Source organism: Dunckerocampus dactyliophorus, chromosome 14 (assembly GCF_027744805.1).
Source record: "Dunckerocampus dactyliophorus isolate RoL2022-P2 chromosome 14, RoL_Ddac_1.1, whole genome shotgun sequence".
Classification (NCBI taxonomy): Eukaryota; Metazoa; Chordata; class Actinopteri; order Syngnathiformes; family Syngnathidae; genus Dunckerocampus; species Dunckerocampus dactyliophorus.
The window spans coordinates 4,820,892-4,834,525 of record NC_072832.1 but is presented as its reverse complement, the minus strand read 5'-3'; the positions used below and the strand labels follow the sequence as shown (position 1 = coordinate 4,834,525).

The 13,634-nt window shown below is 41.2% G+C and overlaps 2 protein-coding genes across 10 annotated transcripts in view; both read left to right on the top strand.

The window, feature by feature from the left end:
* The first annotated feature begins 8 nt into the window (after positions 1-8).
* mrpl57 (mitochondrial ribosomal protein L57) lies at positions 9-1,372 on the top strand. Of its 2 annotated transcripts, none has more exons than XM_054798745.1 (2): positions 9-160; positions 863-1,372. In XM_054798745.1, exon 2 carries the CDS (start codon positions 878-880, stop codon positions 1,187-1,189), a length of 312 nt encoding a protein of 103 aa, XP_054654720.1. In that variant the 5' UTR covers positions 9-160; positions 863-877; the 3' UTR covers positions 1,190-1,372. The 2 variants fall into 2 exon arrangements, with proteins under 2 accessions (XP_054654720.1, XP_054654721.1); XM_054798746.1 differs by having other exon boundaries at positions 32-160; positions 866-1,372.
* Positions 1,373-3,228: 1,856 nt separating this feature from the next.
* kcnh1a (potassium voltage-gated channel, subfamily H (eag-related), member 1a) overlaps positions 3,229-13,634 on the top strand; it is a 46,971-nt gene continuing 36,565 nt past the window's right edge. For 5 of the 8 annotated variants that reach the window (XM_054798439.1, XM_054798441.1, XM_054798440.1 and 2 more), the window contains exons 1-3: positions 3,229-3,528; positions 8,120-8,146; positions 9,743-9,866. In XM_054798439.1, coding sequence (XP_054654414.1) covers positions 3,456-3,528; positions 8,120-8,146; positions 9,743-9,866 — 224 coding nt within the window. In that variant the 5' untranslated portion in view covers positions 3,229-3,455. The remainder of the gene's footprint in view (positions 3,529-8,119; positions 8,147-9,742; positions 9,867-13,634) is intronic. The other 3 variants (XM_054798444.1, XM_054798445.1, XM_054798446.1) reach the window with 3 other exon arrangements.

The window sequence follows — 13,634 nt, the reverse complement described above, 5'->3', positions numbered from 1 at the left end:
CGCGTTAGACTAACCCGGAAGTTTACGCCTTCTCGTCGTCGAATGACCCGGAAGTGGCAAGTCGTTTCAATGTTCCCGTTTTGGCTCTTCAGATTGTCTAAATCCCGACGTTTTTGTTCGTCTTTGGAATTTGAAGCAAGTGCACTTATCGAGCAGTGAGGTAAAGTACACATCACGTATAAACCATTGTTATTCCAAAAGTGAGTTTGCCTCGAGATTGACCTACAGCTAAGCTAGCTAGCTAGCAAGTTAGCTTGCCATGGTGGCAACATGACTTTGGCACACACACGTACATGTAAGTGAGTACTGTGTTTTATTTTTGATTGCTTTGAGTGGAACACGACGTCTTCTGTGCCGTAGAAAAAATGTTGAAAAAGGGGAGATAAGAGTGAGCGAGCAACGTTAGTAGCACAATGTCACAAATGGAGGACGTGTGCTGTAAGGGGGCATTCATTGGCTTTAGTGCAGTCAGCATAACAGTGGAATGCCCGTTTTTATGTATATTGTTTCGTTCGCATGGCACAGTCGGCTTTTATGGTTAAAAGCCCATTTGTATTAACGTCGCAGTTCCAATTCCAAACAACTGAATTCAGTTGAACATTTTCTACGTCGTGCTTATACACGGATAAAGAGGTAATCCGTTCCAGGGTCAAACTGTTGCCATTTAAAACAGTTACTAACTACAAATATATGCTGAAGTCTTACAGTATATGATATGCCGTCCTGTATATATACTGTATAGAGAAGGCCCATGTTTAAAGTAATATACATACCCCAAAATGTTGACTTTTGGAGGTCACACTGTACCTACTGTCTTTTTTTGTACTCGTATTGAACACCAGCGGTGAATTTTTGTTGTCAGAAGCCAGTCTGCATCATGTTCCTCACCATGGCGCTGCTAAGGAAGAGCATCCCCGGGAAGCAGTGGATCGGAAAGTACCGGCGTCCACGGCCCATCACATGGCAGATGAAGCGCAACATGGTGAAGCACCTGGAGCGCGAGGCCGCTAATGAGTACTGGCTCAGCCGACCTTACATGACGGAGGAGCAGGAGTGTGGCCACGCTGCCGAGCGCCGAGCTCAAAACTGGATCCGGTTCAAGGAGGCGAAGTTCAGCAATTTTCCCCAACACAAGAGCATCACTGATCACCTCAGTCACCTCCGGATCTCCAAGACGTGGTCAAGTTAATGTTTTGGTTTGACATTTAAAGACTTTTATTTATGTAAGTGTTGAGTGACTGAAAAGCTCACTCTTGTATTCCATCTGACTCTGAATGGGAACTATGTAATAATGCATTGCATGTATGCATTCCAAGCTGTCAGAAGTTTTCCACATGTATCAATCATTTATATTAAAAGCAACTAATTTGCATCGGCTACTGGGTGTGTGAGTTCCTGTTTTAGCTTTCAAGTGGAGTTCATGATGGCTATAATGTTAAATGAATAAGTAACACAGCAAATTATGGAGAAATTAATGATCAGGATAGGTCAAATGATACAGTATATTAGGATGCTCTCTAGTGCTCTAATTTAATATTTGTACCTCGGAATGGGCATAACTGTGTGAAATTAATAACAGTAACATATTGCCATCTCAAGCATCTGTGGCGAGTGTACCCCTTGTTTTTAGTAGGTCCTTTAAAAACAGTGGTGCTCTTTTTTTTATAGAGGATCTTTGAACATTCTGTCCTTAAAAACAAGTGTTCTGTCAAATAGAGAATATTTGATGAGCATTTTTGCAGCTTATCCTTCAAAACAAGTGTGCCTGTCATTTTGAACAGTGGTTCTCAACTGGTTTGGCTGTGGTGACTCAAATAGTGGAAATTTCTCAAAGCAAACTTCTCACATATGTTATATTTAAAGGGACTGTTTGCAACACAACGTGAGCTGCAGCGGTGAGATGCTGTCTTGTCTCTCTATGGTGCACTCTTCTCCAGCAGATATCTCCAGCTGTGTGTCAGACAGGCCGCATGCTAAATCCCCACTCTATGTCCTTCCACTCCCGATTAAGCACAACAAAAACAAAGTTGCCCATAAACATGGCACACGCACCTCGTGGCGGTGTAGCAGGTGAATAGCACAGACAAGAATGTGAGGTGCATCTCCCAGGCAAAGACCAGCAACCCACTTTCGGGTCACGACTCACCAGTTGAGAATCACTGATTTAGATGATCTTTGACTTTTTTCCCCAGTATGTCCTGAAAAACAGCTTAAAGCACCAATATTATTGAGAATCTTTGACTGGAGTTGTTTCAATATATCCATAAAAGCACAAGACGCTCCTGTCACATTAAGGATCTTTGACGAGCATTTTTGCAGTATGTCCTTAAAAACAAGTGTAACTACATAGAGGATCTTTGACATGCATTTTTGCAGTATGTCATTAAAAACAAGTGTTCCTGCCATTTAGAGAAACGTTGACTGATGCTTTTTTCCATGTCGTTAAAAACAGCACAGCACTGCTCTATTGTTGTAATCGTTGACTTGTGTTTTTGCAGTATGTTCATGAAAATCCCAAAATGCCCCAGTCATAGTGAGGAACTTTGCTTTCCAATAAGTCATTAAAACTGCATGCGCTCCTGTCATATAGAGAATCTTTTAGTAGCGTTTTTGCTGTATTTTCTGAAAAACAGCCGAGCGCTGCTGTCATTTGGAGCATCTTTGACTAGTATATTTGCAGTAGGTCATTGAAAACAGCAGGGTGCGCCCTGTCACATAGCCTACAGGTTCTTGGATTAGTGTTTTTTTCTTCCCAATTCCCTGCCATAGAGAATCTTCGACTTGCGTTTCTGCAGTATGTGCTTAAAAATCGCAATAAGCTCCTGTCGTATAGACAATATTTAACTAGTGTTTTTGCAGTGGGACCTTTAAAAATAGTAAGTGCACCTGTAATATGAAATATATTTGGCTAGCATTTTTTTGTTGTTGCAGTAGGTCTTTAAGAACTTATGAGTTGTCCTGACATAGATCATCTTTGACCAGTGTTTTTGCAGTGTGCCCTTAAAAATACAATATTCTCCTGTCAAATGCAGGATATTTGAGTATTGTTTGTAGTAGTTCATTAAAAACAGCAGAGTGGCCCGGTCAGACGGTCTTTGGCTAGTGTTTGGTTTTGTTTTGCAGTACTGTATGTCCTGTCATACACAGTGATGGCTCTCTCGTGACTGACTGATGAGTGTGCGCATATTTTCGTCCAGCAGGTGGCACTGTGGCTCCTCCCATGCTGACATGATGGAACCAGCCCCCCCACAGACCGGCTGCCCCTCCTGCCCAGACCGAGCAGCTCAAGCGTTGTTTTCCCTCCCCTGCCTGGATGATGAGGTACCGCACCGGGCTGAGGAAGCAGCCAGCAGCCGCAGAATCATCAGCAGAGGCAGACACTCACCCAGGCCGCGGACAGTATGAAGGCGAACGGCGGTGAGGCTCACCTGCAGACGGCCGAGTGAAGCGGCAGGATGGCGGGGGGCCGGAGGGGACTTGTGGCCCCCCAGAATACTTTTTTGGAGAATATTGTCAGGCGGTCGAACGGTAAGATGCACGTTGCTTTGTCCCGTTGAACTGTCAGGTGTGGAGCGTTTACAAATGAGCTTTAATTGAGCGACGATGCAAAGGCCAATTAACGATTTTGAAGCGGCGGATCACTTGGTTGAAAAGTTAGTGTTCGAATGATGCTGCGAAAACAAAAAGATCACCACACCCCGTCCTATCTGATGCGTTTAAAGAAACAACCCAAAGATCGTTCATCTATTGCAATTAGCGTATTGAGTCAATCACATGTTGGAGTTCCAGAGTGCATGATGGGGAGGAGGAGGGAAAGACTGCAGCTTTCTCAAAAATCATTCAACTGACTTGTGATTACATAAGACCTCCTGGAGGATTGATTGGGGAATTTTATGGACCAGAAATAAATTGCCTGCGAAATATAATTATGGCAACTTGGAAGGGTCCAGAATGAGTGAGAATGTTCTGGTTGGTTTGAAGGTCTTTGGGCTTTTTTAGAATTCACTCCGTCAAATCTAAAGCAATGCAATTTTAATTTTCTGCATAATTACACAAGAGAGGGGGATAAGGTCTCTCATGTCCTATACTGTATGGAAATAATAGTGCAGAATGCATATAAACTGTGCATTGTTAAGAAGTAGGGCTACGGTAGCAGCCCTGAAGGTACAATATGTGCACAAATGTACCCCTTGGTGGTGATTATTAGACGCTCAGGTAACAATTAAAGTGATGTATTTGGTTGGTTATTATCTCCAGCTCACATTTTCCAGTCTCCACATTAACCAAGGGATGCAGACCCTCCCAAATTCTCATTAAAACAAGTATCTTGGATTTAAATGTGCAAAAAACGTTTAAAATACAAAGCAGCTGATTTAATTGAATTTCTTACATCATTTTTAGCCTACGGGCCCCAGACCTCCATCTTTGGCTAAAAAAATGAACACACACAATATGGCAGTGTCACATATTGTACCAAAAAATATCATAATACATCAACATCTGAAATGATTACTGTATATGACTGATAACGTATATGGGGACAATATGGAGAATGAGCTCATATTATAAAAGTATGTACTGAATCCAAAAAACAAAACTGCAATAACGTGTGGACACACAGGATATCGATATTTCATGCTGGTGTATTGCAAGAAATACCCATACGATACGTTCTGATATAGTTATGCCTCTGTCTCAACACTATTAAGCATAGAAAAATGTAAGAAATTAAACATTTATTGAAAAAAAATACACTTTGCTCACATACCACCAACATAAAAATATAGTGATATGCTAAAGGTGTCTAGTATGTTTTATGTGCGTGTTTTAAACTTTCAGAGCAGACTCCAGCAGCGTAGTGTCACGTCTTTACCTCATTTTGACACTACAAGAAGGAAAGTACCAAGATTAACGTTCAGAAAATGAATTGAATAAAAATTAAGAATTGTGTCGATATCGATATTTGATGCTCAATAATGCATAACAGTACGTTACAGAGCGATATCAGTACGATGTTTAGTCCCGCCCCTAGCTGTGGTGTCCATCATGTTGATGTATGTGCAGCATGCGGTCCAGATGTGATGACAATTACTTTCACAGGCAATGGTGTATTTTTGGGCACAGATGTCACAAATCTTTTGTATTATGGGATGCGATGTGAGGTGACAGCAGAAGTTATGATGACAAAGCTATGAAAAGAGAGCTAAAAATGTGTGTTTTCACTGAGGTTTGGTTATTGTAGAGGAGGGCCTACTTTCAACTTTGTTGTGGTGACAAAAGGGGACAGCTAGCCCCGAATATGCCAACATATCCTTCCAGAAGGAGGCTTTCCTGAGACAGCTGTGAAATTGGGATCCCCAAAATTCATAATGCATTGAAAAGAGGCTGAAAATCCACCCTTTTAAGACAAAAGCCAACGCGTGTGCTTTTCCTGCGACCTTGGGCGGTCGGCGGATTAGCAAGCAGTAAATCTGTACGAAGCGTTGAGCCAAGACTATAAGCTGGAGGAGTGCTGCATGGAAGGATGCTACAAAGAATGTGCTCGTCTCTTCACTCATTCATTGTTTGGCGATTATTTTGTCTTTTGTGACATTTCATGTTCATGTCCAGCAATGCACAATACGAGAAACTACGGGTGTAACGGTACAAGTATTCCTAATTGGATTTTTTGCTATGGAACGTTCAATACGGTCCAGAGATGAGGAAGTGTAACTGTCTTGCAACAAATACAGAAATGAACCCAACCGTGACCTTACAACCGAGGTATGTAGCGAACCATGATTATGGCGTACCGTTACACCCCTATTAGAAAACAATGTGTGAGGGGACATTTCTAACTTGAAGCCCCTCTTTACCCTTTTAAAAAGCACATAAGCACCATCACTAATAGTTAACAAAACATGAAAAAGTGAAGAAGTAGCGTGTTGTTGCAAAGACGGCTGCCAAATTTAGCACAGTGACCAGAGAGCTGTGGCTCATATTGCACAAATTAATACATTCGAACCCATTTAAGTTTAAAAATCCTTTTTTATCCTCATGTCTCTGGCGAAAGTGACAAGTAAAGTGCAAGCAATGGCTTTTTCGGTCATCTCAAAAACCCCTTGTGCTGATGCCGGAATATCAGAGATGTATTTTTTTTTAAATAAAAATACAATTACATTGGAAATATTGTTTAACTCACGTCATACGCAAAAAGGCAGTTAGTAGCGACGTGGCAAAAACTGTGGTACAGACGTCCCTCGTTTATCACGGTTCAGTGGACTTGGCCGCGATAACTGAATTTCCGCCAAGCAGGATTCACTATTAATAAATGGAATATTTGCGTAGATATGGCATAAAAAACCTCAGAACCAAAGAAAGATCTTCCAAATACAGTTTTTAACATTATTAGAGCTTGCTAGACATGAAACAACACCCATATAGTCACCTTTACATTTGTATTACCCAATATAGCAGGTATAATCAGAGAAAATAAGACATACTAGACATAAATAAAATAACAGACTCACACATAGACTCCTGGACAGCGTACTTCCCGCGGTGGCTATTGTCTCATCAATGTATTGTAATGGCGGCTTGAAATGGCTTTACACTCCTATTTACCCAGTGTAGTATAATAAGATGTAAATAAAACTCCTGTTCGTGTGTGTCACAGTAAACGTGTTCTCTAGCGGACCTTAATAGAAGGCGGACAGATGTGGAGAGGACAGGATGTGACGTTGGAGGTTCAGAGTTTAGTTTTAGCTTGTCATGGATTTTGGCCCAGCAGTAGCCCGTGTTGTTATTATTATGATTAACACCTATTGGCCAATGTAACGCTATATTCATAATTACAATGCTTCTTCTACCTTGCATTTGTATTTTAGTTCATTTAGTTAGATCATTTAGCCATTTTTATGCTGGAAAATGCTTAATTTAGGCCAAGAATAAGTACAATTTGCTTAAATATGCGTTAAAAAAAAGAATAACAGGCTGTATTCAACACGAAACAGCTCTCATTTATGAATTATTTACTTTGTGAAAAACTGCGAAAGAGTGAGGGCATGATGTTCGAACCGCGTTGTAGCGACTGATGACTGCACATTGGAAATATTGTTGGCAAAAAAGGCAGCTAGCAAAAACGGTGGTACAATGTTCCCTCGCTCTATCGCGGTTCACCTCGCTGTTTCGCAGACTTTTTTTGTGGTTCTTCTTTTTTTTTAATTACAGCGTATGAACGCTGTTACAGGCCAAGCCTGGCCCTTTAAGAAGAATTGCATTGTGGGAAGTTGAGTGTCTATCTCTTCCCTCTCTCGTCGGTCTGCACCGCCCATGTTTTCTGCATCCTGATTGGCTGTAGGCCGTTGTCAATCAATCTCCTCTGTGCCGTCCTGCCATGTCGCCTGTGTCATCGCTAGTTTACTTGCTTGCTAGCTTGTCAATGAATCTTCGGTTTGTCTGCAGCAATATGTTTTAAAAAACGCTCCAGTACAGCTGAATGGCACCAGGACGACAAGGCACGGTCACAGGAGTGAAATATGCGCGAGTGACTTAATAATTTCTTGTGTTGATCATTAAGGTCGATCATTAAAATTCAAACGAAGGTTTGAGAGTGTTTAAACAAGATAGAAATGTGAGAAAATGTTATTGTGTATGGTGAGGGGTTTTACAGCCTCAAAACATATGTAATAATTGGAAAAAAATGAAGTTGGCTACTTTGCGGATTTCACTTATTGCGGGCTATCCCCCGCGATAAACCAGGGAACGCTGTACTAGTAAAAAGCTCAAAAACCACTAGTTTAGCTTCTACACACTTTCTTTTGCATAAGTGTTGTCTATTAAATAAACGTTTCTGAACATCAGCTGAATGTTATGCTAACAGGTTAGCCGCCACAGGTAAAACCTGTTTTGCAGCGATTTAATATTCTTGAATGCTATTGAGAAGTTTGTTGATTCGACATTTCGACTAGTGTGTCAGATTAAGTCTTCAGCGTGAGCACTATTTGACCACTCGTGCACGTTCTCTATTTTCCTTGTCGCCGTTGGCACATTCCACCTTTTCTTTTGTCCGTCACACATTCAAACAGATGTTTATCATATGAATCTGTTAACTCTTCTTTTTCTTTTTCACAAATTTCAGTTTGGACACTGTCACATAGACAGACAGGTACTATGGAGTGGAATTTGGCGTGCTTCTTTCTTATGTTTTCTTCACACAAAACCCCCCGCACCCCTGTCATTGCAGTGTGCCATTCAAATGTTCTATACCAAATGATGTTAATTTACAGAGCACTACCACTACGATGGTGACAATGGAATACAAGTAAAGGATCATTTGAAGAGATTTCAATCTGTCAAGATGAATATCCATCTGGTCATTGTAAAATAACACGTTGGCATGGAACATCTTGTGCATTGTGTTGTGTTTTGTGTCATGGATTTAGATGGATGTGTTCGTGTGTGGTATGAAATTACGTTTTTCCTCCTGCCGTCCTTTCACCCCCTTGTGCAGTCTGTGTGCATAGAAGGATAGATTTTCATTTTCTTTGATGGATGCACCGTTTGTTTTTTGCATTTTATTCCCTTAGTTAAACCACGGTTCCTACTTTTGCCAAAAATATTTGATTAGTTCAAAAAAAAAAGTTCAAAAATGACCGTCCAAACATTTGCTCATGTGCACACTTTTCTTTTTTCTACAGCACTCAATTCAATAAATTGCCAGCTTTATTGATATCCTTCCCAAAAGCCAGACGCTGTGATGAGAAAAGCTGTCCTTTCATTTCATGTCAAATGACACGAGGACCATTTAGAGCTACTAAGTAATGACACGGAGAACACCACGGGAATGTTAATTTATGAAATTGCAGACAGATTTTAGAGTAAAAAAAAAAGAAAAAAGAAACGACGAGGACGTCAGCAAACGAGTCCATTAAACAAGCACACACAGCAACAGCTGATTGTTTCAGCTCCGAGGTGCTGCTAACCTTTTTAATATTCACAACGTGCCGCCTTAAAAACTGTATACTTGCTGCTTTTTTATGACCTTTTCAAGCTAATGACGGCCATTATTGATATTTGCAGACAAATGAGAGAGATCATTCGCTCTAGTGAGAGATTCCCCGGTGAAGTTTTTCCATTACAAACAGCAACACAAGGCTTGGTTACAATAAACGGTGACGAGGTATTTGTGTGTGTGTCTGTGTGTTTGTGTGTGTGTGCGGTCTCAGACACGTTTGTCAGTCTGCGTCAGTAGCGTGTATCGGTGTCCTGTGTGTAATGAAGCATCATGGACGCTAATGAACATTGATCAAGTGTGTTTAGGAGCTCTTAAAGCAAAGTCACTGTAACGACCTCAGACACATTACGGGACAATCACTCCATAAAATGTTACATTACAGCGTGTTATGTACTGTAGTTCAGCGTGCTCAAGGTAAGATGTCCCGGGGAGTTCTTATTTAGAAAATGCAAATGTTAGTTAAGGGAATGAAGGTAACCTGCTGTGTCAATGGAAACTTCCTTCCTAGGGGTACGGTAAAAAGATGAACACAAACGCCGTTAAACATCCTTTTGGCCTTGTGTCCTTTCATGTCCGTCAAAAGCTTCTTGTTCCTCTTCTCCCTTTTAATTTCCCCAAATATTTGACTTTGATTCCAATCAAATGCAAATATCCTCAGCCTCCCGTCTTTTTAGTTGATTCTGTGAGTTGGTTTTCTTCGGAGATGCTGTTAACCTCTCAAGTGTTTGTTGTTCTGCTCCTCGTCAGACACCAACTTTGTCCTGGGGAACGCCCAGATTGTGGACTGGCCCATTGTCTACAGCAATGACGGCTTCTGCAAGCTGTCGGGCTACCACAGGGCCGAGGTGATGCAGAAAAGCAGCACCTGCAGGTAGGCCACGGCAGTACAAGCTCCATTTTGTAGTTGGACCGCTGCTTATCACTGCTGCTTAAGTCATTGGTAGGTCTGCATGTCAGTCATTGTAAGCAGTCAATGGCTGCCGTTTTAGTTATGGGTCTTTCGGTCATTGGTAGGTCTTTTATCATTGGTAGGTGTACATGTCAGTCATTATGTGCAGTCATTGGCCAGTGTCTTATGCTCAGGTCTTCCCGTCATTGGTCGGTCTACATGTGGCAGGTTTAAAAGCAAAGTCACTGGCTTTCAGACATTGGTAGGTCTTCACATGTCTCGCAGTCATCCGTTGGTGTACATGTCAGTCATTGGTATTTTACTAGTATTTTACTTAGTTGTTTGTTTACGTGTCAACCCATGTCCACACCACCATAATTGCAGTCATTGTTCGCTCTATATTTTAGTCTTTACATGCGGTCAGCTTTTAAATGAGTTTTGCTAGAATGCTAACAACACTTTAGCGGCTCACTTGAGCCAATGCACTACTTGCGTGACGTCAACATGACGAACGTAGTGACCCAATTAGTAACCTGAGATGAGATATGAAAAGGCAATTATCATTTTATTTCTATTTATTACAGTTTATTTTGCAATATTGTGAGGAAAACCACTCCATTGTACAAAATGCAGCCTCTTAATAAGACAGAAAAGGGCAGCGTGTGAAATACACTGGGGAGTTTTTAGGTGTGTTTCCTCCACAAAAACTAAAAATAAACCTCAAAGAAATGAGCGCACACACACACACACACACACACACACACACACACACAGTGTTCAGTGTTGGTATTGGCAAGTGTTATGAAGCTTATGCTTCAGGACCAGAGGGTCTAAATCGGCAGCGCTGGCTGTGACAAAACAGCTCCGATGACAACACAAGAAATCTCACACCATTTGCAAATCTGGCAGCACAGACCGGACTGTTTTGATGTGATCCTGTTAATTTACTGCTTTACTGGCACGCTCGTCAAAAGCAACACAACACACGTCCAGAGAAGCGACTGTCATTTTCAATGACATCATTGTTGTGTGTAGCACCGTAACGTACAAAACCGTCACTTAAATTTAGCAAAACAAAATTCCCTGTGCTGCCCCCGTTTCGGGGTAGACACACACACAAAAAAAGGAGACATAACAGATTCAAGGTCTCCAGGGGACGAGTGCACAATGAAGCCCCTCACGCTACGTCACAAGCTCCAGGGCGGGGAGACTTTCACTGGGTGCCCTGCATCTTTCATCAGCAGGTTACGCCTCATTGCCGCACTTTGAGTTTGGAAAAAAAAATCTATACAATGATCGTGCAGTGCGCTTCTTTCTTTCTTTACCGCCAACAGCTATCCCTAGGAGGAAGTTGGTAGCTTAGCTGCAGAAGAAAAGGACTTGTCCTTTGGCTGAAAATAAATATCTAAAAGATTTTGTTTCGAGTGACTGATAGGAAAAGGTTCCTACACTCGTGCTTCTAACGTATAGATAGAGTCAAATCCAAACACGTGACTAATGATTGATACGTAGACCGGACTGCAACAACAGCTGACTAATGACTGCATACAGTGATTGGCATGTAGACCTATCAATGACATCATCAGGGGTGAATAATGATGGCCAACAAATGCATATAGAGATTGGCATTTAAACCATTTAAGCCAATGACTGTCTGAGCCATGTGCAACTGCTAGCATGTCTGGTATACATTTAAAAAAACACATTGTTGTTTAATGACAAATGTTTTTTTTCTACTCTATTTATGTTTTAGCTCTTCTTATGTATGTTTTCGTTAAATTGTAGACTTTGTAAAGTGATTTGACAGTGCAGGAGTACGCTTTCATTAGCATTTAGCTAAAAGGAACATATTGTCAACCTACTGCTAGCGTGACTAGCGCATTTAAAAAAACAATTGTAGTTAAATGACAAATTTCTTATTTTGTACTTCATATTTTAGCTCTTTTTTATGTGCAGTTTCTTTAAATTACACTTTGTAACTTGATTCAACAGTGAAGTTACACGCCGTCATTAGCATTTACCTCAAGGAAGCACCTTATTAACCTAGCGCTAATGCCAGCGTGACTGTTTCAAAGCAATGTTTGGCTAAATTAAAAGATGACGTAATTACCTTATTTTCTGGACTATAAGTTGCTCCGGAGTATAAGTCAAAAATGCACAATGAAGAGGAAAAAAAACATATATAAGTCGCACTGCACTATAATATACTGTATATACTATAATATAAAGAGGCACACAGACGGAACCATGTGACACTCCAAACCATAGAAGAAGAAAGAATGAATGTGCATTAGTCCGTCGTCTTCTGCTTTCGAGAAGTGGAATTACTTCTGCGATTCTGTCATTATGGAGTATGAGACAACAAAATATCAGGAGAATGTCGACTGAGGTGAGTCATGTCCGTCGAAATATTCAGAAAATATTCAAAGCTCACTTCTGGTCATGTGACGCGACGAGGCGGTGGTGGGTCGGTGACGTCATCGTATTGCCTTTACACGCCCACTCTGCACCTTTCAAGTCTGCCAGAACGGCGTTCCCGTGTGGATGAGAGACTGAAACGATAAAATACTTTGCGTTTCCGCGTGGGTAGCCCCTCAGTTGTCTTTTATAAGTTGATGTTTACATTGTAGATTTTCAGTGGCACAGGAGTGATAGGAGTAGCAGATACTGGCTGTGATATCTTCACATATCAACTGAAAAGGGAGAAACTTATCTCAACTGACAAACACCACAACTGACAGCTCCTCCATACAAGAGAAATACTCCACAGATGCCGAACACCAGTATTAGTGCCATCTAGAGGCATTGAAGTGTACCGGCATGACGCATACACTATATATGTACAGTAACACTGGCACACAAGCCTAGAGCGCCCTCTCATGGCTGTCAGTGTGGAAAAAACATTTCTAAGTCGCTCCGGAGTACAAGTCGCAGGACCAGCCAAACCATGAAAAAATGTGTGACTTATAGTCTGGAAAATACGGTATTTAGTTTTACAATAGTCATGTTTACATACAATATCCCTAAATAGTAACATTTTCATGGTATTTTCTTGTGGCCTAGCATTTAGCTTACACAGTTAAAGCAGTACATTATTAGGCAGATTTGGCTGATCTTGCTTATAGTTCTTACAGTGCAACCATTTGAATGCAGACTAGCCATATGTGGACAACAGTTTTTTCTAAAAGATTCATGGCGGGTTGATGTTTTAGAAGATGGCAAAAACCATAAATACATGTATACCCAAGTCCCTCAGTGTGTTTAAATGTGATATCAGAGCCTTCTTTGCTCTGGATAAGACCATCAAAGACTGCCGCAGCATCTCATGGAGTTTGTCCAGCTGGACAAACCTGCAGGGACATGTCTCACACATGCGACAAGAAAGTCATTTGAGGAATTGTCTTTGAAGAAAGTTCCTCCCAGCAGAAAGAGAGAGGACATTTAGCTGCGTCTGAAAAATCAGCCCGCAGCGCTAACAATGTAGCCTCATTAATGACATTTCGCTTTCTGTTTGTATTTGGTAAAAAAAACGGCTATTAGCTAAGTTTGTGCGGGCGTTTTGAAAATGCTGACCTGTCCTGTAGCTAATAATGTGGTCATTAGAACAGGTAATCTTCCCTTTTCACGTAGATGAAGACCATAAATTGTCATCTGCAGCTGCTCAATAATTAATGAAGCAATCAAGCTCCGTCACTGCTGCTGTACGATGATGAATGACCTCTCATTTTGGGGTTTTCAAGAGAGGAAACA